Here is a 21,824-nt window from a genome sequence, read left to right on the forward strand (position 1 = left end):
CTATTATTTGTCTATTTGTTTTCCTGAGAAACTATTTTGTAGACAATAATATGTAAAATGATAACCATTGATAATTTCCTACCATTTTGTCTGTAATTTGCTAAGTCCCCCCTATTATTATGTTATCCTTCTTTTATTCTTTAAAATAAAAACAAAACAAAAAAAATAAAATAAAATGTATCAATAAATTAATCTTTTCATTAATTAAAAAATAAACCAATTTCCCTCTTATATTTAGCCTACAGTTGAAACTGATACTTGGATATTCATTGAAATGTTTGATCCTAAGAACTACTAGAGAATAAAAATATAAAAATGCGAGTTACTCTGGGATACATCTGTATTTTTCCTGTTTCCATCACAGAAAATACAGTATTAGGGGCCAAATATTAGGCATATTATACAACTGATATGACTCAGTATTTAATACTTATGCTTTTATTTAATTTCATAAAGTCTGCATTTTAGGAAACATCTAAGTTTCCTCACCAATACAAAACTAGTAAGCAAGTAGTCTGACTCAAACTCTAATTTTGTATGACCAGTACATAATTATGTATAATTAATATTCCCCACAACACAGTTCAGAAAATTGCAAACTCTAACAAAGGCATGAAAACCAAGTTTATGAGTCACAGAATAAAGTCCCTATTTCAACCCCAAGGTTTCAGCAATATACAGTGGTACTCTGGCTCATGAAATTAATTCTTTCCACTATTCTGGTCACAGCTGATTTGGATAGGAATCGAAGCAAACACAATGGTTAGGTTCAATATTGACCTTATGGGGAAATTTGATTTAGCTCTCAATCAATTCATTTTGCAACCAGAACTTTTGGAAGAATTAAGTTGGTGAACAGAACAGAGGTAGCACTGTAAATACAAAAGCTCTTTATTTTCTACTACTGAGACAGAAAATGTAAGGACATCGCACCTTCATTAATAACAACACATCCTCAGAAGAAAGCAATACATCCTTAGAAGCTTTTAGTCAGAGTCATAATAAGATAGTATCAACCTCAAGATTAATGTTAAATTATGTCACTAAGGAAGTTTTCCCAGCACTTAGGAAGCTGAGGCAGGAGTATCACTGTGAGTTCGAGGCCAGCCTGGGCTAAAAAGTGAGCTCAAGGCCAGCCTGAACTAAATAGCAAGACCCTGTCTCAAAAACAAAAAACAGAAACATGGAAGTTTTTAATCAGCTGACAATGCATTTGTCCCTACAATGTGAGTTCTATGATGGTAGGGATTTTCCCTTCACTATTCACTGAGTTGGACAAACCACTTTTTAAAGTTATTTTTTGACTAAATGGAAGTGTACATTCTATATATGGCTATGACAAACAAACCAGACAGAGCTCTGTATCCTTGAACGTATTTCATTCTACAACCTTTAAATCTTCCTTAAAAGCACTGTTTCATAGATTCTGAGAGAACACTGATTTAAGAGCCACACTTATGTATCAATAGGAAATAAAAAGGAACTGTGTGACAGAGTGGTTGACAACCGGATTTCTCCTCTCAGAAATGAGGCACTCTCCTCCCCAAGTGAGTGGATGGATTCCAACAGGTCACAGATGAGTCACTGTGTGGTCCTTACCTTCTGCTTAAAGGAGATCCCTTTCCATACAGAAGGTTATGACCCCTTCCTGTGGCTACTGGCTTCTAAAGATGTGAAAACTCAAAGGTCCAGCCCCCGTATCTCCACTGGGAAACAACCCCACTTCGAGTTTCCCACACATTAGCCTAGGCCTCTATTGCATGTGTACCACAATTCAACTCTTCCCTCAGATTAGCCTTGTTTCTATTACTCTCATACAGGTGTTGTCCCCAGGGACATTCTCCAATAAGTCTGCATGGGAATCTCTACCTCAGAATCTGTACAACCACTTATTGAAGGGCCATGCTGATTTCAGACACAGTAAAATGTATGTAAACAGAAACAAACAGTGCTTTTTAGAACCGGTGAGCAGGGGACCAGAAGGAATTTCTGAAATTTAACAAAGTACCATCACTTACTGTTACTACTGCCTTACTTGGGAAAAGGGTTGAGTTTTGCATTTGTGTGAATACACAGTAAAGCTATCAGGTCAAGAAACAAGCCCAAAGAGACATCACCAAGATAAGGTGTACTACTGTCTTAAGATTCGCTCCGTCTTGGACTCTGGACTTCCGTCGGGCATAGCACTGAGAGGGTAGGAGGTCTGAGAGTCAAACTAATTTATCTAAAACTGAAAAGATTGAGGGTCCTTGGTGAACCTGTACTACAAATACTTAAAGATCTACTGAAAGGGGGCTGAGGATTTAGCTCAGCGGCACACCACCTGCCTGGCAAGCGCAATGTTGTGAGTTCGATTCCCAGTACTGGAAAAAAACAAAACAAAACGAAAGATCTACTGAAAAAAAATCTCCAAAAATAACAGTAAATAAAACAAAACCCTTGGATGAATACTAAGTCAAACCTAAAGCAAATAATCACTAAAGGGTTTAATTTTAATACAATCATTCTTTAATTCAAATTCCCTTATAAAAATGAGACTACTGGTACTTTCTTATTCAACAAGGTGAATTATGTTAGTGCATAAGAGATGCTAATACATGAAATATTTTTAATCAAATGCTAATTCATACTCCCTAGAAAATTTACATACTAAAGTTTATAGGTGAAATAAAGAAGATAAACTATAAACAATTATTAAATACCATCCTTTATAAATGTCTGTAAGAGTTCTACTTTTAGAATGACAAGCCTCTGGCTACTATAGTTAACTGAACTGAAGCACAGTCAGCTTTGATATGATTAACAGGTAAGGTCTATGCTAGAATGAACAACAGAATTCATGAAATTCTGGTTTTTGGAGCTTCTGATAAGCATAAATTTATAATGTACAAAAACATTTCTGTATGTCTGATACAGGATATGCATGAAAATTAGAGTTTAGAAGAAAAGATAACACTACTTATTCCATCTGAATAAACTCCGAGGAACAATTTATTTAAGTACAAATTACCCAGTAAAATTCTGGTACATAATTACAGGGAATTTTGCCAGAACATTTCCAAAGCTATTATTGTTTCAAAGTATTTTTTAGCATTTCTTGTAAATATAAGAATTCAGAACCTATTATATTCAAAATGACACCTTTTGAGCCAAATGTGGTGGTACACGCCTATAATCCCAGCACTCAGGAAGCTGAGGCAGGAGGACCACTGTGAGTTTACAGTTACTGAAAGAAAAAAATTGTATTCTTCCCAAAAGTGAGTTCAAGGCCTGCCTGAGCTACATAGTGAGTTCAAGGAACTATCAAGCGAGACCCTGCCTCCAAAAAAATCTTTTGAATTGACTGATTTCACTAAATCATAATACTCTGAGACAGCAGAAGCTAAAATATTTTAATTAATGTAAGTTATATCTGTATATAGCACCAAAACCCTGAAGAGGTCTAATCTAATTTCCCTTTTCAAATTACAAAATTCTGAAAGAAAGTAATATTCTAGGTTAGTATGTGTTGTACAAAAATATAAACTATTCAATAGTAATCTATTCAACAAACATTCACTGTCACCTATGTGAGAAAAAAACTCAATCAGCAGGTATTTATTAAGTATTGCCAATGTGTAAAATGGTAGATCCTAAGGAGGGGGGGGACTGCTGCTGGGGGAAATACAGGGGTAGTTCCTGGGAACCTCTGATCAAAACATTCTCATCCAATCAATATATACCTTTGTTTTTTATGTGCTTCTTTTAAAGACAACTTTAAAATATATCGTGTACTGTATTCATTAACACTGAATTCATTCATGGCCAACTGCACTATAATTCATGTATAAATGAAACCTAACACATGTATTTTTCCCAAAAGCACATCAAAGTGCTCCTGTACTTAGCAACACTAGGTTGCATATCAGTACTACACTCGGCGCTCATTTGAACAGTGACATTACCAACAACAACAACCAAAACCCACAAAAATGCCAAAAACAAGGCACTAAGTAGACCCTAAAAAAGACACTTATTTGTACTATAAAGGCTAAAACAAAAGCATTGCTTAGTTCTACCTTGGTCAAGAATTTGTACATCAGATTACTGACTTTTTACCACTCTGTATGTCAGTCAAGGATTGAGAAAACACTGAAAGTATCAATCTGGAGGTTACAAATAAATGTTACTAACAGGCAAATTTTCAACTATGAAATTCACATAAAGATCAACTAGATATAATCAATCATGAATTTAAAGCAGATATACTTTAGAGATCATCTCTGCAATATGCTTGTTTTTCAGAGACAGAAGGAAGGGTAGAAAGGAGATCTGTATGATATATGAAAGGTCAGAATGCTAATTAATGAAAGTCCCAAACCAAAAACCTATGGCATGTCACAGAGAATAAAGAAGCTGAAGATGGCTTCATTAATTTCTTTTGATCTGCTCTAACTTCCATCATTTCCCTTTCTTTACATACAGGATGCTTTTCCTCTGATCAAACATGGAAATACTAGACCTGGTACTTCTTGTGACCAGCACTAGAATAAAGGACTCCCCATTTTTCTGCTTACCTGTATATTGAGCGGTGGAGAAGGCATGGGATAGAAAACGTCAGGGGAGAGGCAGGAAGCTGAATATAGTGGTAGATGCTTTCTCTTCTCCTTACAGTCAATCCTCAAGCTGCACGTATCACCTACCCCTTGGAATCAGGAGTGCAGCAGAAAGCCAAGAAATTAATATTCCTTGAGGCTATAACTTGACCTTGTCAAAGTCAAGATGCGGATGACACAACTCCTGAACCAATGGACAGTTTTTAGCAACTAAGTATTCTATTATCAAAACTGATAAGCTTATATATATATAATAAATGGAAATAACCACTGGCCACATGATGAGGAAAAGAAAGAAAAAGAAACATATTGATGGACCAAAGTCTGATTAATGAGAATCTAAAGGAACAAGTGATTACAGTTCATTTAAAAAGTAGTAGTAGGGGCTGGGGATTTAGCTTAGTGGCAAAGCGCCTGCCGGGCAAGCGCAAGGTCGTGAGTTTGGTTCCTGGTACCGGAGAAAAACCAAAAAACAAAAAAAAAAGTAGTAGTAAATTAACACTCTAGTGAAATGTTTATGATACTCTAACAAGAAAGAAAGACAATAATAACTGGTAATCTGTCAATATAAGATTTTTCAAAGTACAAAGTATTTTTAATATAGATCAGTGAAACAAAATACTTATCCTATACAGATGTTGGAATGTATAAAAGTGTGGTATAAAATACAAATTATATCATGAGCCAGGCTAAAAAACAAGCTGAATATTTTTTTTAGAAAGCTCGAAAAAAATAAAAAACCCTGAGGTCAAACCCAAAGGCCAATAATTCTCAGTCTTTACTACATTTCATTCTTTTTTTAAATGAATGGTCTTTATTGGTAGGTATTTGTTTTGCCTCAAATGGCACAAACCATATACAATATGCTTTTGGGTGCGTGTGTGTGTGTGTGTGTGTGTGTGTGTGTATTACAGATGTGCTCTCACTCTGTTGGCCAGGCTGATCTTGAACTCCTTGGCTCTATGATCCCCCACTTCAGCATTACGTAGCTGAGACAACAGGCAAACACCACCACAGCTAGATCTGACTTTTGAGCATTATGTGACCAACATTATCACTCAATTCACTGATAAAAGTTTTTCAACACGTCTTCCAAGACAATACCCTTTTCTAGTGTTCCTCTTCAGTCTTCTTTGCTGACTCCTCTTCCGCCTCACCTCTAGATGATGACAGGCTCTAGCACTCACTCTTTCTTCCTCTTTTTTTAGCCAAATTTCCTCGTTTGGCTCTATCATGCAGTCCTGTGGTTTAAAGTTTCATCTGTATACTGACAATGTCCAAAGGTATCTCCAAAACCCTAAGCTCATTAAATTCATTTAAGCTATATGTGATATATGCACACTGCATATATATAGCTATTAAGTCTATGAAACAAAGTACTCTCTAAACAGAACTTCTAATCTTTCTTCCTAAACTTTCTATTCCCTATTCTCAAATTCTTCAACCAGGAAAAAAAAAAATCCTGGATTTAATCTTGAATCCTTTCTTTCTCTCAAATCTGTCAGTTCTATTTGTCAGTTATGATCTACTCTGGGAAGTAGAACCACCCAGTGATGTGACATCAGAGATTCATTGTAAGACACAGATCTTATACTGCTGTGGGTAAAGACAAGAAGTAAAGATCTCAGAGGCAAGACTTGGAGGATCAAACAAAAACCATTCACGAGAGTTCAGCAATGGGAGTTTATGAAGAAACTTACAGACTCTGTATTTGATGTTGGTTCTAGATTCAAGGACAGGAGAGAAATAGCTGGAAAGAAAACCTGGATATAAAATGGGGCAAACTGGAATGCTTGAAAAAAACCTGGAACTCAGGAAGACAAAATGGAACTCATGTCTCATTTTTACCACATCTAGACTGGATGCTGTAAATGATCGACTGAAGAAAATTTCCTTTCCTATGGAGCTGCACATGCTCTTAGCTCACAGCTCAGAGAAGTTAGCAGAGGAGATTCCAGGGAGGCACCGAAGGGCCAACTACTACCCATCCCGACTGAGGTAAGGGAGCAGAGCCCTAGCAACACACACACCTGAACGTAACAACCACTGCTCTAAGTCTGCCTTCCAAGTACCACTCATTTCTCATGGCCAGCTCTAAGTCAGCAGTACACAAGGAACCTCGGAACCATAATTTTAGTTTAATTAAACTGACACAATAAAGAAAACTACCATACTCTCCCTTTAAAAGATACCCAGAATCTGACCGTTTCTCACTATCACCATTGTTACCATCACAGTAATAAGAGCTCTTAGTTGGATTCATGCAATCAACTCATCTGATTTCTTCCTTAGCCATTATCATTACAGCAGTGAGAGGAATTCTCGTAAATAAAGTGAAATCATGTAAATTTCCATACCAAGCCCTTTAACGGCTCCTACCTCCTCAGAGTAAAAGTTAAAGTCCTTACCATAGCCAGAGGGCAAACAACCCAGGCCCTAATCTCTTCTTATTCTCCCTCCTTCACTTAGACACTGTTGCCAGGCTTCTCCCATGCTGACTGCAGGGTCCCTTGCTACTCCTTCTGTTAGTCTCATCTCCCACGTATCCAGCTGGCTCCCTCCCTCACTTCCTCCAAGTCTGCTCATGTCCTACTTTAATCAGTAAGACTTTCAATACTTCTGTTTGCCCCTCCTCTTGTGTGTTACCCCTTTTGAAAGTCACAGCTCTCCAGGTAAGTTCATTTGTTACTCTGGTTTCCTCCGTCACAATCAAAGACGGTTTACTTTATCCAAGACTCCACTTCCATAAAATCTATTTATTTTAAAGCATTTAGACATTTTCTGCTTTCTTCCAGACTATACGTTCTGTCTTCCTTGCCATTCCTATGTATTTATAAAGTTCTATTAAACTGAATCATCTATGGGATCTTCTCTGTGGTCTTATTAATAATTAGTCACAAAATTTTACTTGATTTTTATAATTTATGCATGTAAGATACCAAATGCTCTGGGTTCCTACTCTGCTCTATGCATACTACTGTAAGAGTACACCATTTTTGCACTGATAATCGTTTACCTCTGAGATACACTTACTCCTTCAGGATGGGGCTTGTTTCCTGCACCTAACAATATCGTTTATAGTTTCTACACAGATGGTTTTCAATAAATGCTTATTCAATAATGATAGATCAGTTGTAACTAGCACTGCTACTTACATTGAAAGTTTAAAAGTAAATGGAAGACAAGTAGAATTATAATTTTTTTCTCATAAATTAGATTCTGAAAAAGATGAAAAGGTCTTTGTTCGTTAGTAATGAATTCATGCAATTTACAGTTAATTTATTCCAAACTCCCTTGAGACCATGCAATATGATCTGTACCTCCAATGAGTCCACCCTGAAATGCCCATGAAATTTTAAAATCTAAATATTACATATTCAAGCTCTACCTATAAAAAAACTAGAACACTACCAAAAAGACAAATGTGATGATACTTGAGGAATGCATGTAACTGCACAGTGGTCAGTAAAAATATTCTTGATACTAACATGTTAATTTTCATGCATTTAGATTATCAATTTTTAAATAATTAAATGAAAACAAAACGGACTTCGTAAAAAGCTGCATAACCTGGGCTTATTCTGATGATTGAAAACATATTTCTGAAACTTGCAGTGACTTGTTCACCAATATGAACATAAAGTACAGCTAAGCTATAAACACAGAAATATACCTTTGACAAAGATTTCTAATTAAAAGGATACAAGGCAATAATTTAAGCAGATACAATTGTTAAATCGGTAGTGTTTTCATTAGACAATACTGATGGCAAATAGGCATTTAAAAATCAATCAACTAAATTGCTGTTACACAGTGAAACATATTTCCTATGATTAAGTATAATGTTTTCAACAAAGGCAATAAATAATAAGGGTCAACATAATAAAATTCAGATACTAAAAACTAGCTCTACTACCATATGTAGTTTTACCAAAAAAATCTCATGTTATAGTTGTTCCTCCTGTAGCTTTATTCAGGACCTGGAAGTCTAGTTTGTTGGGATAGTTTTCTGATATTCACAAAGAATAAAGTCAGTCTCTTTCATACCCTCCCCCATATACTCTCCCCTGAGATTCAAGCCTAATATGAGTTCCATTTTCCGGAGATAAAAAGCCTGCATTAACAATGATGTATCCTAGCTTTCTTTTTACAATAAATTACCATATTTATATTTTGAAGCTGTCATATGCTAGAGGATATTAAATATCCTCTCACCATAATTAACTCTTTAAACCAAATTAAATGGTTTGGTTCAAAACACACTGTGCAAGTTAAAGGAACAGGATTCTATTACTAATTATTCTGTAATTATTTTAATAATTACAGCTACTTAATTTATTCTGGACAGATTTTAATTGAGAACAGTGGCTAAAAATCTCAAATTTTTCTTCCTTTTATCCTCTGGATATAAAGAATTGGAACCATGTATTTCAAAAACTGAAAGAGGATTTTGAACATACTCACTATAAAGATGTTTGAGAGACAGATGTCTATCCTGATTTAAACAGCACACAATATATACATGTACTAAAACATCATACGGCACTCCATAAATATGCAGAATTTTCACGTATCAGTTTAAAAATCCTTACAAATAAATCAACCCATCAACCTAAATGGGTAGTATGCCCACGAATACAACCTGTGGCTGCTTTACCAGTTACTGGATACAGAAGTGGAAAGAAATATACGGCAACTGGAAGCATTTGCACTGATTTTTGGTCTACAGAGCAAGAGGCCTTATTCTAGGAAAGGGCAAGTAAAATCCCATTAAGACTTGGCCTCCCTACCAGAAAAAAAAACAAAAGGAATAAGGCACCCCCAAAGTAAGTGTAGTAGATTAGCACCACCATGAAAGACACAGAATCATTATGAATTATCATAAATTTAATCAAGCTGCTATTGCAGCTGTTATTTTCAATATGCTATCTTTAATAAAGCAAATGAACACAGCCTCTGGAATCTTAGATACAAGCTGGCAAATAATTTTGTTTCTATACCAATCTAAGGCACTATCAGAAGACATCTGCCTTTGCCTCGGACAGTGATGGCAAACTTTTAGAGACGAGTACTCGAACTGCAACCCAGAGCCCATTTATTTATCACAAAGTAGCAAAACTGCAACCAAACCTGAATACTGAGGTTCTAGTTTAGAAAAAGCCACTCGGCCACTTGGCTCAGGTGCTGACAGAGAGGGCACTCTGCGCGCCCACTGTGACACTCCGGCCACAGGTTCACCCCCATTGACCTACGATGACTAATGTGATGCTTCACAGCCCAAGTATGTAGCTCTGATGCTCTGTGCAGTCATATAATCCAGGGACAGAGATTTTTTTTTTCAGAAAACAATAATAAATATTAATATTTTCTACAACATACAGCAGTCTAAATTTTTCAGATACTATTTTACTAAGTTCCCATAAGAAGCAGACACCACTATAATCCACACTAGAGCATTAAGGAAACATAAGGAACAGACAAGTAACCTGAGTAAAGAGTGGCAGAGCCAGCCCTGAAATCCAGGTGGTATAATCCAGAGCCTCTTTCTCACAGAGTCCACGACACTAGTGTAAACGGAACAGCTATTTTATTTGCACAGTAATCCATTTTCCAACTGGCAGATTTTTGGGTTGTTTGCACCTTCTGACTACCACGAAGCATGCACATCTTCATTTCTCTTAGGTGTATACCCAAAAGCAGAACTGCTGGGTTATACGGCAGGGGCTGTACCAGTTTATAATCTCAACATCAGCATCTGTGGGCTTCCATTTCTCCATCTCAGCACCACTTAATACTGCCTTATTTTCTTAGAGACAATGTTCCTCATTAATTCTTTCTGACTGGTTACACAAATAAATTAAAGAGATAAGCACTTTAAAAGGGGAGAACTAATTGGGATTAGAATCAAACAGGAAACAATTCACACAGAAAGCTGAATTTGCCCAGTGCAGCAAGTAACAGGTTAAAACTGTAGGAGCAGCACGAAAGAAAAATGATTTTTTTTGAGATAGGGTCTCACGACGTAGTGCAGGCTAGCTTTGAACTACGTAGCCCAAACTGGCCTTGAACTTGCAGCGACCCTCCCGCCTTAGCCTGCCAAGCGCTGGGATTACAGGTGTGCTTGACTACGGCCAGCTGAAAAATCAATTTTTAAAACAATTACAACAACAAAAAGGCATCTATTTACCATACACCATATTTTGTTCTAAATGTTTTACATATTTAGTCCTCATAAAATCTTATGGGGAAAATTTCTGTATTATTATGAAAACCTGAGGCACAAAAAAATGTGCTCAAGGTCACACAGCTAGTAAGAATCTGTACTATTAATTTCTGTGCTAAAATGAATTTAAAAAAACACTCCTGTGCTGCACAAGTTATACCACCATAAGTAACTGATACTGCTCTCGTAAGTCTGCAGTTTACAGAGTAGAGGCTACCTCTATAATTCTAGCTTTTGACCACAGCTGTTTTTTTAGTTAAAGATGTAATAAAGCCATAACATTTTTAAAACAATGAATAGCTCTCAGATGAAAACCTAAACTGGATGTCTGTAAAATTCAACACTATAAATTGCTAAGACATACAAAAGTTATTACAGACCATGATTAATTAGTTAATATACCTCCCCTCACAAGCGGGTAGAGCCACTGTCTAGGACAGTGAGAGGAGGGAGGGAGCGACACCCATATGCTTTATTAATCCCCCTTTTGGGGATCCATCATATTATACAATATCCTTTCCTTGAAAAATCACACCCTCTTAAGAGACAACTGTATTTTCATCTTAGGAAGTCTGCAGTCTTATAATTGGTAACATATTCTCTCTTCCATTATCTATAAAAGGCATACCTTTGAAAGGTAAAATGAATTTCATGACATGCATGGGTAACTTTAATCTCTTTATCATCTTACTTTCTTATGATTTCCTTGGTTAAACTTCTGTTACTCTGTTGTAGCGTACTTACTTAGATGCCTTAAAAATTCATAGAACAAAGTGAAATAATATAGGGTTTTGAAAAAAACAAGGTTTTGAGAATAAAATGAATATCTTCATGTTAAAGCATCTTTTACAAATGAAGTCATAAAACCAAGAATAACCAACAAATGAAAAAATACTTAATGACCATTATGAAAAATTTTAATGACTATCAGTAGTTAAAACTTTACCCTAATAATGTATGGATAATATTTGCTATGCAAATGCAAACATGAAATAGTATCCTTCAAAATAAAAAAAGAATTATTTCAATACCTTTATTAGAATACTTTGCTACAATTACTTTTTAATAACACCTACTTTAACAATTTAACAAAGTTCATTCTTTTATTACTGTAACTAAAATTTTTTTAAGATACCACCAAACATTAGTTGCCATAAGTCAAAAGAATGAATAATCTATGAGACTCAAGACAAACATATATTTTATTTATCTTTTTAACGAGTATTATGAAACATATATGAAATACCCCATAAAGAGTAAAGCCTTACACAGAGCATTATTTCACGTGACCAAGTCCCAGGGAAGAACGTGGACACTTGTACACTTACCCTTCTCCGCCCAGCCTTGTTATCTTCAGGCGGAAATCAACAGAATTCAGACTGGGGGGCTTCCATTTCAGTATGTCATCACATCGACCAGGTTTGTATTTCTACAGTGAATTAAAATAATGATAATTATTAGTAAAAGGATAAAAATGCAATTTATTAATTGTGATGTTCTTTTCCATTATTCAAAGTTACTGTCTCTTCTGAACATTATTTTTTTATCTTCTATCACCAACTGAACTACCTACTAAATACATAGAACTGCCAGGTGTGATGGCGCACACCTGTAATCCCAGCACTTGGGAAGCTGAGACAGAAGGATCATTGAGAGTTTGAGGCCAGCCTGAGCTACACAGTGAGCTCAGCCAGCCTGAACTGCACAGCAAGACCCTTGCTCTCAAAAAAACAAAGGCAAAACAAAACAAGAAAGACAAATACATATAACCATCATCAAAATCGTAATATAGACCATGTCAGTGACCAAAAAAAGTCTCCTCCTGACATCTACAGTCAGTTCCCTCCTCCAAGTCTTTGGTAACAAAGATCAGCTTTCTATCACTGCAGCTTTAGCTCTTCCACAGCACATAAAAGTATTTAACATAAAATTTGTGAGACGTAGCTAGGCTGTATGATATATTAGTAGTTTGCTACTTTTTATTGCTGAGTAGTACTGTTCGGCAGGCATATAACATAAATGGTTTATGCCTTTACAAATTGATGGGTATCTGGTTTATCATGAATGATGCTGCTCATCATCTGCGTACATGTTTTTCATAAATTTTGGATAAATACCTAAGAGAACAGAATCACTGTGTCACCCAGTAAATGTATGTTTAGCTAAGAAACCATCAAATTGTTTTACGATGTGGCTGTAGCATTTTCCATTTCCACCAGTAATGTACAGTAGTAATTCTGTTCAATACCACCACAGGATTAAGAACTGTCATTTTTTTGGTCAGTCCTTCTAATTTTAACCATTGTATATCTCATAATTTTAATTTTCATTTCTTTAATCACAAAAGATATTGAAGATCTTTTCATTTACTTAGTTGCTATCCATATTATCTTCCTTGATGAAGTGTCCAAATTATTTCCTCCTATTTTTACTGATCTTCTATTTGTCTCACACTCTTGACAAAGATCTTTGGTTTGTGGGAAAAAAATTTTATTTATGTATATCTGTAGCTATCTATTTACCTATCTATCTATATAAAATTTTCTGCCAGCCTTTGGATTTCATTTTCTTAACAATTTATTTTGAAGAGTAAAAAATATTTTTAATGAAGTCAACATTAGACAATTTTCTCAATTACATAATCTGTCTTTTTTGTACCTTATTTAAGAAATCTCCTAAAGTCACTAGAATTTTCTGTGTTCTCTGAGAAGTTTCATAGCTTTAGCTCTTATTTTTGAATAGATGATTCATTTCAGGTTCATTAATATGGTATGATATAAAGGTGTAAGTTCACTGTTAGGTAGATGAACAACAAATAAATCCAGCATTTTTTCTTATAAAAGTTCTTCTTTCTGCACTGAAATGCCTTGGTACCTTTCTCAAGTATTCATTTACACATATAAATATATTTCTGTTCTTACTAATCTGTAAATGTTTAAAATATTTTAAAAAACAATTTTATAGGTCTTCAAACTTCATTCTTCATTTTAAGAACATTCTTAGCTAATGTAACATTTATATTTTTACATAAATTTTAAAACCAGTTGTCAACTTCTATAAAAAAGATGCCTGCTAGGATTTTAACTAGAACTGTACTAACTCAACAGATTAGGAGAGAAATGACAACACTGAATCTTGTATTCATAAATACTGCAAGTTTCTTCATTAATTCTCCTTAAATAAATCTCTATAATGTTCTATAGTTTTATACAACTCTTGTTAAATTTATTCCTCAGAATATTTTTGTTCATACTATGGCACAAAAACCCACTTTTGTTTCTATATACCAGCAATAAAAATCCAAAAAGAATAAAGGAATTAAGAAAGTTTAAATAGCATCTAAAGAACAAAATAGCTGGGAATAAACTTAACTAAGGAAGTAATTGACCTATATAATGAAAGGTATAAAATACCAATAAAAGCAAATTGAAAAAGACATAAAATGGAAAGAAATCATATGTTTATAGGTAGAAAGACTGTTAAAATGTCAATATTACTTAGAACAATGCGCAGTCTCAATGCAATCCCTGCCAAAATTCCTATGGCTTTTTTTCACAGTGGCCCCAAATAACAAACAATCTTGAATGAAGAACAAAGTAAAAAAACTCACACTTTCCACTTTTAAAACTTTCTACAAAGCTACAATAATCAAAACAGCATGGTATTGGCATAAGGACAGACATATCTACCAGGGGAATGGAATGAAGTGTAGACATAAACCCACATATCTATAGTCAATTGAGATTTTACTCTAAGTCCATGGAAGAGGGAAAGAATACTCTCTTCAAGAGACAGTAATGGGACAGAATTTCCTAATGCAAAAAAAAAAGTAGATTTCCCATCTCATACAATATACGGAAGTTAAAATTGAGTCGAGAACCTAAACATAAAGCTAAAATCACAAAAGTCTTACAAGAAAGGGTAATTTTCATGACCTTGAATTTAACAATGGAATTTAAAATTGCACATTAAAAGTATGGGCAACAGAAGAAAAAATAAAATGGACTTCATTAAAATTTAAAATTTTTATCCATCACAGGATATTATCAAAAGAACAAAGAGATGAAACACATACAGTGGCACATGCCTGCAATTCCTGCAACCAGGAGGCTCTCTAAGGTAGGTGACTCACGAGAAGTTTGTGGTCAGCCTGGGCTGTGTAATCACCTCAAGGCCATCCTGGACTACACAGCAGGACTCTGTCTCAAAAGACCAAAACTAAGAGAGTAACAAGGCAATCTACCAAATGGGTGAGAATGTCTGCAAATTATACATCTGATGAAGATTCACTGTCTGTACTACACTGAAATTTTCTATAATTCAACAACGAAAAGACAACCCAATTTGAAAATAATCAAAGGACTTGAACAAATGCTTCAACAAGTGGCCAATAAACTCATGAAAAGATATTCACTATCATTAGTCATTAAGGAAACACAGCTCAAAAGCAAAATGAGATATAACTTCATACCTAGTATGGTGGCTACAATGAAAAATACAGAAAGTAAGTATTGGGTTTGTAATGAAATCACAACCTGTCTACACTGAAATGCAAAATGGTGAATCTCCAATACCATGGTGGGGAGAGGAAAGGGAAATAGTTAAAAAAAAAAAAAAAGCACAATGCTACACTACTGTAGCCAACAGATGGACAATTCCTCAAAAAGCTAAACACAATTACCATATGATACTGCAGTTTCACTTCTCTATATAGTCTAACATCTTGAAAACTGCTACTCAAACATACTCGGATGTCTATGTTCACTGCAACACTATTCATTAAAGTCCAAAGTTTTTATCAACATATTAAGGAATAAATAAAAAGGAGTGCATGTGTGTGTACGTATGTGCATATGCATACCATATCAGCCATAAAATGGTACAAGCTACATAATGAATGAAAAGCAGCATTAAGTGAAATAAGTCAGACAAAAAGAATAAATACTGTATGATTCTAATTATATGAAATACCTAGATTCGGCAAGATCATAGTAACAGAAAGTAGATTAGAGATCACTAAGGGACAGTGGGTGGAGGAAAGCGGGGGTTATTGCTTAGCAGTAACAATTTCTGTTTAGTATGATAATTTTTGAAAATAATTGTACAACACTGTCCATTTGTGAAAGAGACTATTAGAAAAATGTCTTTAATAAAATTTAACATTATGCTCTTATCATGCAATGTTTAACGTTTATAACATGTAAATATGAACAATCACAGCAGCCAATATATTTATGTATCACTTAGCAGTATCCTGGTTGGAATGCATTTATTCAACAAAATCTAAACATACTTAGATGGTTTTTCTTATATATTTAATGTGTACAACATAATGTTTTGAAATACATATAGGTAGTGAAATTATTACTAAAATCAAGCAAATTAACATACTCATCTCAGTTACTCTGAGAGTGTGTGTGTGTGTGTGTGTGAGACAGAGAGAGAGAGATAAGGGATTATGTGAAATCTACTCTTAGCAAATTTCTAGTACACAATACTGTATTATTAACTATGACCTTCATGCTACACATCTTATCTTCAGTTTTACTCATCCTATATAACTGCAACTTTATTCCCTTTGACCTTTATCTTTCCAGCCCCTACTGCCTTGCCCCTGACAACCACTGTGTATGCTCTTCCTATGTAACTGACTTTTTTGGATGCTACATATAAGTGAGATCATGCAGTGTTTTGTTTTCTGTGCTTTATTTCACTTAGCAAAACACCTTCCAGCTCCACTCAAGTTGCAAATGGCAGGATCTCCTTTCTTCCAGCCTGAGTTGTACACATAGATACAGATAACACAATTTATTCATGAATCGCATGAGGGACAGTCAGGTGGTTCCCCTTTCTTGACTATTGTAAGTAAAGCTGTAGTGGGTGTGGCAGCACACACATTTTTACAAGGCACTGCCTTCATTTCCTGCCCAGAAGAGGTACCACTAGGTCATATGGTAGTTTTAATTTTAATTTCTTAAGGACTATTAGCACTGTTTTCTGGAATAGCTATACTAAGTCACATTCACACCAACAGTATACAAGAGTGCCCTTTCTCCCGATCTTCATCAACACTTGTTATCTCTTGTCTTTAAAAATAAAAACAGTAATAGCCTTCCTACTAGCTATGACATGGTACCTCAGTGTGGTTTTGATTTGCACTTAACTGTTAGCCATTTGATGACTTCTTTGGGAAAAGGCATATTCTGGCCCTTTGCTCATTTTTTTTAACTGAGTTATTTGGTGGTTCTGTCTCTTTACTACTGAGCTGTGAGTTCCTTACAGTATATTGTTAAACCACTGCCAAGGCTGACATCAAGAAGTTTTGCCCTTACATTTTCTTGTACTTTTATAGTTTTAAGTCTTACATTTTGGTTCTTAAAATTTTGAGTTAGTTTTTATACATGGTATACGGACCCAATTTCATTCTTTTGCAGATAGATATCCAGTTTTCTTAGTAATATTTATTAAAGAAACTTTTTTTTTCATTGTGTAATCTTAGTGCCTTTATCTAAAAATTAGTTGGGCTGGGGCTTGTAGCTCAGTGATAAAATAAGATGTACTGAATATGCACAAGGCTTTGAATTCAATCCCTAGCACTAAAAGACACAGTTAACCATATACGCTTAGATTTATTTTTCAGCTCCGTATTCTGGTTTACTGGTCATTATGTCTGTTTTTACATCACCATATAGTATTTCCCCACAAAATAAGACCAGATCTTCTATTAATTTTTGCTCCAAAAGACATCACAGAGCTTGTTTTCAGGGTATGGCTTATTTCTTTATGTATAACAATCTATCTTTATACCTTTATTAATGTACAAAAATCTACCCTTATTCAAATACAGTCATGTCATCTTCCCCTAGAACATCGTCATAACTCTCCAAATCTCCAATCTTGGTCTGAATTTCTTGTGACTCTTATTTCCAGTGGAACCAATGGCCCCAATCTCTCATGTCCAGCAACAGAACTCTCCTTAAATGAGCACTTCTTGTCCATGCAGCCTGCTGTGGTGTACTAGCAACACAGCTGTTAGTGGTTTTATCCCATGAATTTTTCACCCAAGTCATGACCTCTTGTAGGCTGGGCTTCATAAAGTTTCCATTAAATCAAGCGTTAACTGAAGACTTACAAGACAGGAATGGCAACAAAAATGACGACTGTTAAGAATGACGGACTACATAGAACCAAGAAAAAATTGCAGGAGCCAAAATTCAAAAAACATTCACTTCACACAACTGCATAGAGTATGTCCACTACAATACATGATGTACTGAGAATTCATATTAGACACAACCGTATCTGTTTTCATGGCACATGTTATACACTAGCCATCGGGCAATAAATCAAGTTCATCTATTTACACAGGTGTTTACTACTCTTCCAAGGCACTGGCTTCAGTATTTACAAATACATAATCATAATTTATATTATCACTTAAGTATCAATGTCAAGAACATTATTTGTATCATTTATTATTATTTTATAATTCAATACGACCACTGTGTGTCACAAAAGATATACTAAATGTATCTGTCTGGCTCATGATCTCAACTGGGTTTATTTGGGGAGTAGGGCTTATACTGCAGGCACCCTCATGGTAGGGTTTGTTTTCCTGTTAGGTCTTGTTTTCATGGAAATATGGCACTTCTGCACTATTCCGGTTAACACAGTTAATCAAGAAGTGTGACGTGCCCAGTTTTGTTGTTCTTTCTTAAAAAACTGCTTCCACTATTCAGGGTCTTTGTGGTTCCAGAAAAACTGAAGAATTGTTTTTTTCTAGTTCTTTGAATAACAGCACACAGTACCTTGATAACAATGTCATGAATCTGTACATTGATTTGAGTGGTATGAACATTTTAACAATGTTAATTCTTCTAATGCATGAATGTGGGCTATCTTTTCATTTCTATCTCAATTTCATCATTACTCTAAAGTTTTCAGTGTATAGATTTCTCATTTTCTTGGTTAAGTTTATTCCTAGGTATCTTACTCCTTTTTGATGCTACCACAAATAGGAATTTTTATTTTCTTTACAGATAGACTGATACTGGTATATAGAAATGCCACAGATTTCTGTGCTTTGATTTGGTATTCTATGACTTTATTGAATTTGTCTAGTAGCTTTAACAGGTTTTCTGTGGAATATTTTGCATTTTCTACATAGAGAATCATGTCATCTGCAAAGAGGGATACTTTTACTTGTTCCTCTCCAATTTAAATGTCTTTTGTGCATGTTTTGTTTTTGAGACAGGATATCTCTATGTAGTCCATACCATTCTTAAGTTACTATAGCCCATGTATGCACTCCTGCAATGCTCTTGTCACAGCCTCTTGAGTGCTAAGATTACAGGAGTGTACTAACATGCCTGGCTTACACGTCTTTTATTTCATTCTCTTATCTGATTGCTCTTGCTAGTCCTTCTACTATTATGTTGAATAGATGTGGTAATGGGATATCTTTCCTTTGTACTATGCCAGATATCAAAAGGAAAATTCAGTCTTTCCCCACTGGGTATGATGTACTATGACTTTTTCATAAACAAGTTTTCTGTTGAAGAAACATTCTTCCATACCTATTTTGCTGAGATTTTCTTAATCATGAAAAGATGCTGAACTTTGCCAAATGCTTTTTCAGGAACCAATGAGACAGTGATGTAGCTTTTATCTTTCATTTGTTAATGTGGTACATCATACTGGTTCATCTGCATATGTTAAATCTTGCCTCATGGGGATAAATCCCACTTGGGGATATAAATGTATTCTGAGAACATAGTAAGAAGACAAATATTTCATTTGGGTGGCTTATAGACTCATAGATGAATGAAGTTTCTAAGGGTAGATAATAATGTAGATTTGCACTGTTAAGTAAATATGATACCCCCAAAAAGGCTATTAAAATACAGATCTCCTAAAAGAAAGGTAAATGTGTTAATTCAGTGAGGCATAAAAAAAATTGAGGACAAAGTATAAGAAAGATACACAGGAAGAAAAAGCTAAAAGTCCTCATTCTTTACTAAAGAGGCAATTCAAATTGTAGTCTAACAAATCTTTACATATTTCAGAAAAACAGCAAAAACCCTAGCCACAGGATCTCTCATTTCAAACAGAATTGTTTATGATGACAATTTAGTGAGTTTATGCTGACTGTGAGTATGCACACATTTAGAAACCAACACTATTCTTAGCTAATAAATTTGGTAAATATTAATGATGATACAGTTCTGTAATATCTCATACACTCAGCATGGTGGTAGATGCTATCATACCAGCACTCAGGAGGCTAAGGCAGGAGGATCATTGAGTTTGAGGGCAGCCTGAGCTATAAAACAAAACTCCATTTCAAAAAACCAGAAAGTGGTATGGCGTGGCATGGCATGTCTGGTAATAGGTTCTTCTATGGTTTAAATGTGTCCCCCACACTATGAAAACAGTTCTCAAAGGAAAATTCAACACAGTCAATATACTGGGAAAACACAGGAAGCTCAATTAAATAACCTTATGAGAAATCTTAAGATACTGGAGAAACAAGAATAATGCAGCCCCAAACTGTAATTAGCAAGAAAAGTTATAAAGATGAGAGCAGACATCAATGAAATTGAGACTCAAAAAACCAGTGAAATAAATGAACAAATCAAAGAGCTGATTCTTTGAAAGAATAAAGCAAGTAAGTCCTTAGCCAGACTCACCAAACAAAAGGGAAAGAAGACTCCTATCATTGCAATTAGAAACTATCAAAATCCAGAAGACAGTAACTACTTGAAAAATTAAATTCCAATAAATTAGCAAATTTTGAAGACATGGAACACATTCCTAGACACAAACTCCCACAACTAACCCAAGTAGACTTAAATATGCTTAACAACCCAATAACAAGCAATGAAATTGTCACAGTAATAAAGAATCAACCAGCTAAAAAGAAAGCCCAGGGCCTGATGAATTCACTGCCGAATTCTACAAAACCTTTCATGATGTTGTATCACCAATACTCTTGAAAGAAACTGAAAGGGATGGGGTGTTCCCAAATTCATTTATGGAAGCCACCTGCTCCCAAAACCACACAAAGACCCAACAACAAAAAAAGAAAGAAAAAAAAAGTAAAAGAAAGAAAACTATAGGCCAATCTCCTTAATGAATATAGCTGCAAAAATTTTCAACAAGATATTAGCAAAAAGAATCCAGCACACTATCAAAAAGATGAAACATCATGATCAAGTAGGTTTCATCCTAGAGATGCATGGATGGTTCTGCATATGTAAGTCATATAAATAATATATCACATGAACAGAAGCAAGGTCAAAAATCATATGAACATACCAATAGACACAGAAAAGGCTTTCAACAAATTCCACCACCCCTTCATGATAAAAACCCTGCAGAAAACAGGTATAGAAAAAACATACCAGAATATGAGAAAGGCTATTTATGACCAATAGTATCATACTAAAAAGGGAAAAATTAAAAAGCATTCCCCACTAAAGTCAAGGACAAGACAAGGATGCCCACTACCACCTCAAGGTAGTACTTGAAATATTAGCCAGAGCAATTATGGAAGAGAAAGGAATAAAAGGGATACATATAGGAAAGGAAGAACAAAAATTATTATTATTTGCAGATAACATGATACTCTACATAAAAGACTCAAAGAACTGCACCAAAAAGTTTTTAGAACAATCAACTTCAGCAGTGCAGCAGGATACAAGATCAATACACAGAAATGATTAGCATTTGCATACACCAATAATGAACTGAATGAGAACGAAATTATGAAAATAATTCCATTCACAGTAGCTTCAAGAAAAATGAAATACTGTGCCTAGGAATTAACCTAAGAAAAGGAAGTGAAAATCCTCTACAAAGAAAATTACAATACTCTGAAGAAGAAGACTGAAGAAGACATCAGAAAATGAAAAGATGTCCACGGCTCCTGGATAGGCAGAACTAATATTGTGAAAATGGCCATACTCCCAAAACTGTTGTACAGACTCCATGCAGTCCCAATCAAA

The 21,824-nt window shown here is 35.0% G+C and overlaps 1 protein-coding gene across 2 annotated transcripts in view; it reads right to left on the bottom strand.

The window, feature by feature from the left end:
* Rngtt (RNA guanylyltransferase and 5'-phosphatase) overlaps positions 1-21,824 on the bottom strand; it is a 280,349-nt gene that overhangs the window by 94,861 nt on the left and 163,664 nt on the right. For both annotated transcript variants that reach the window (XM_005377741.2, XM_005377740.2), the window contains one exon: positions 12,147-12,247. In XM_005377741.2, coding sequence (XP_005377798.1) covers positions 12,147-12,247 — 101 coding nt within the window. The remainder of the gene's footprint in view (positions 1-12,146; positions 12,248-21,824) is intronic.

Source organism: Chinchilla lanigera, unplaced genomic scaffold (assembly GCF_000276665.1).
Source record: "Chinchilla lanigera isolate Chin_1 unplaced genomic scaffold, ChiLan1.0 scaffold00010, whole genome shotgun sequence".
NCBI lineage: Eukaryota > Metazoa > Chordata > Mammalia > Rodentia > Chinchillidae > Chinchilla > Chinchilla lanigera.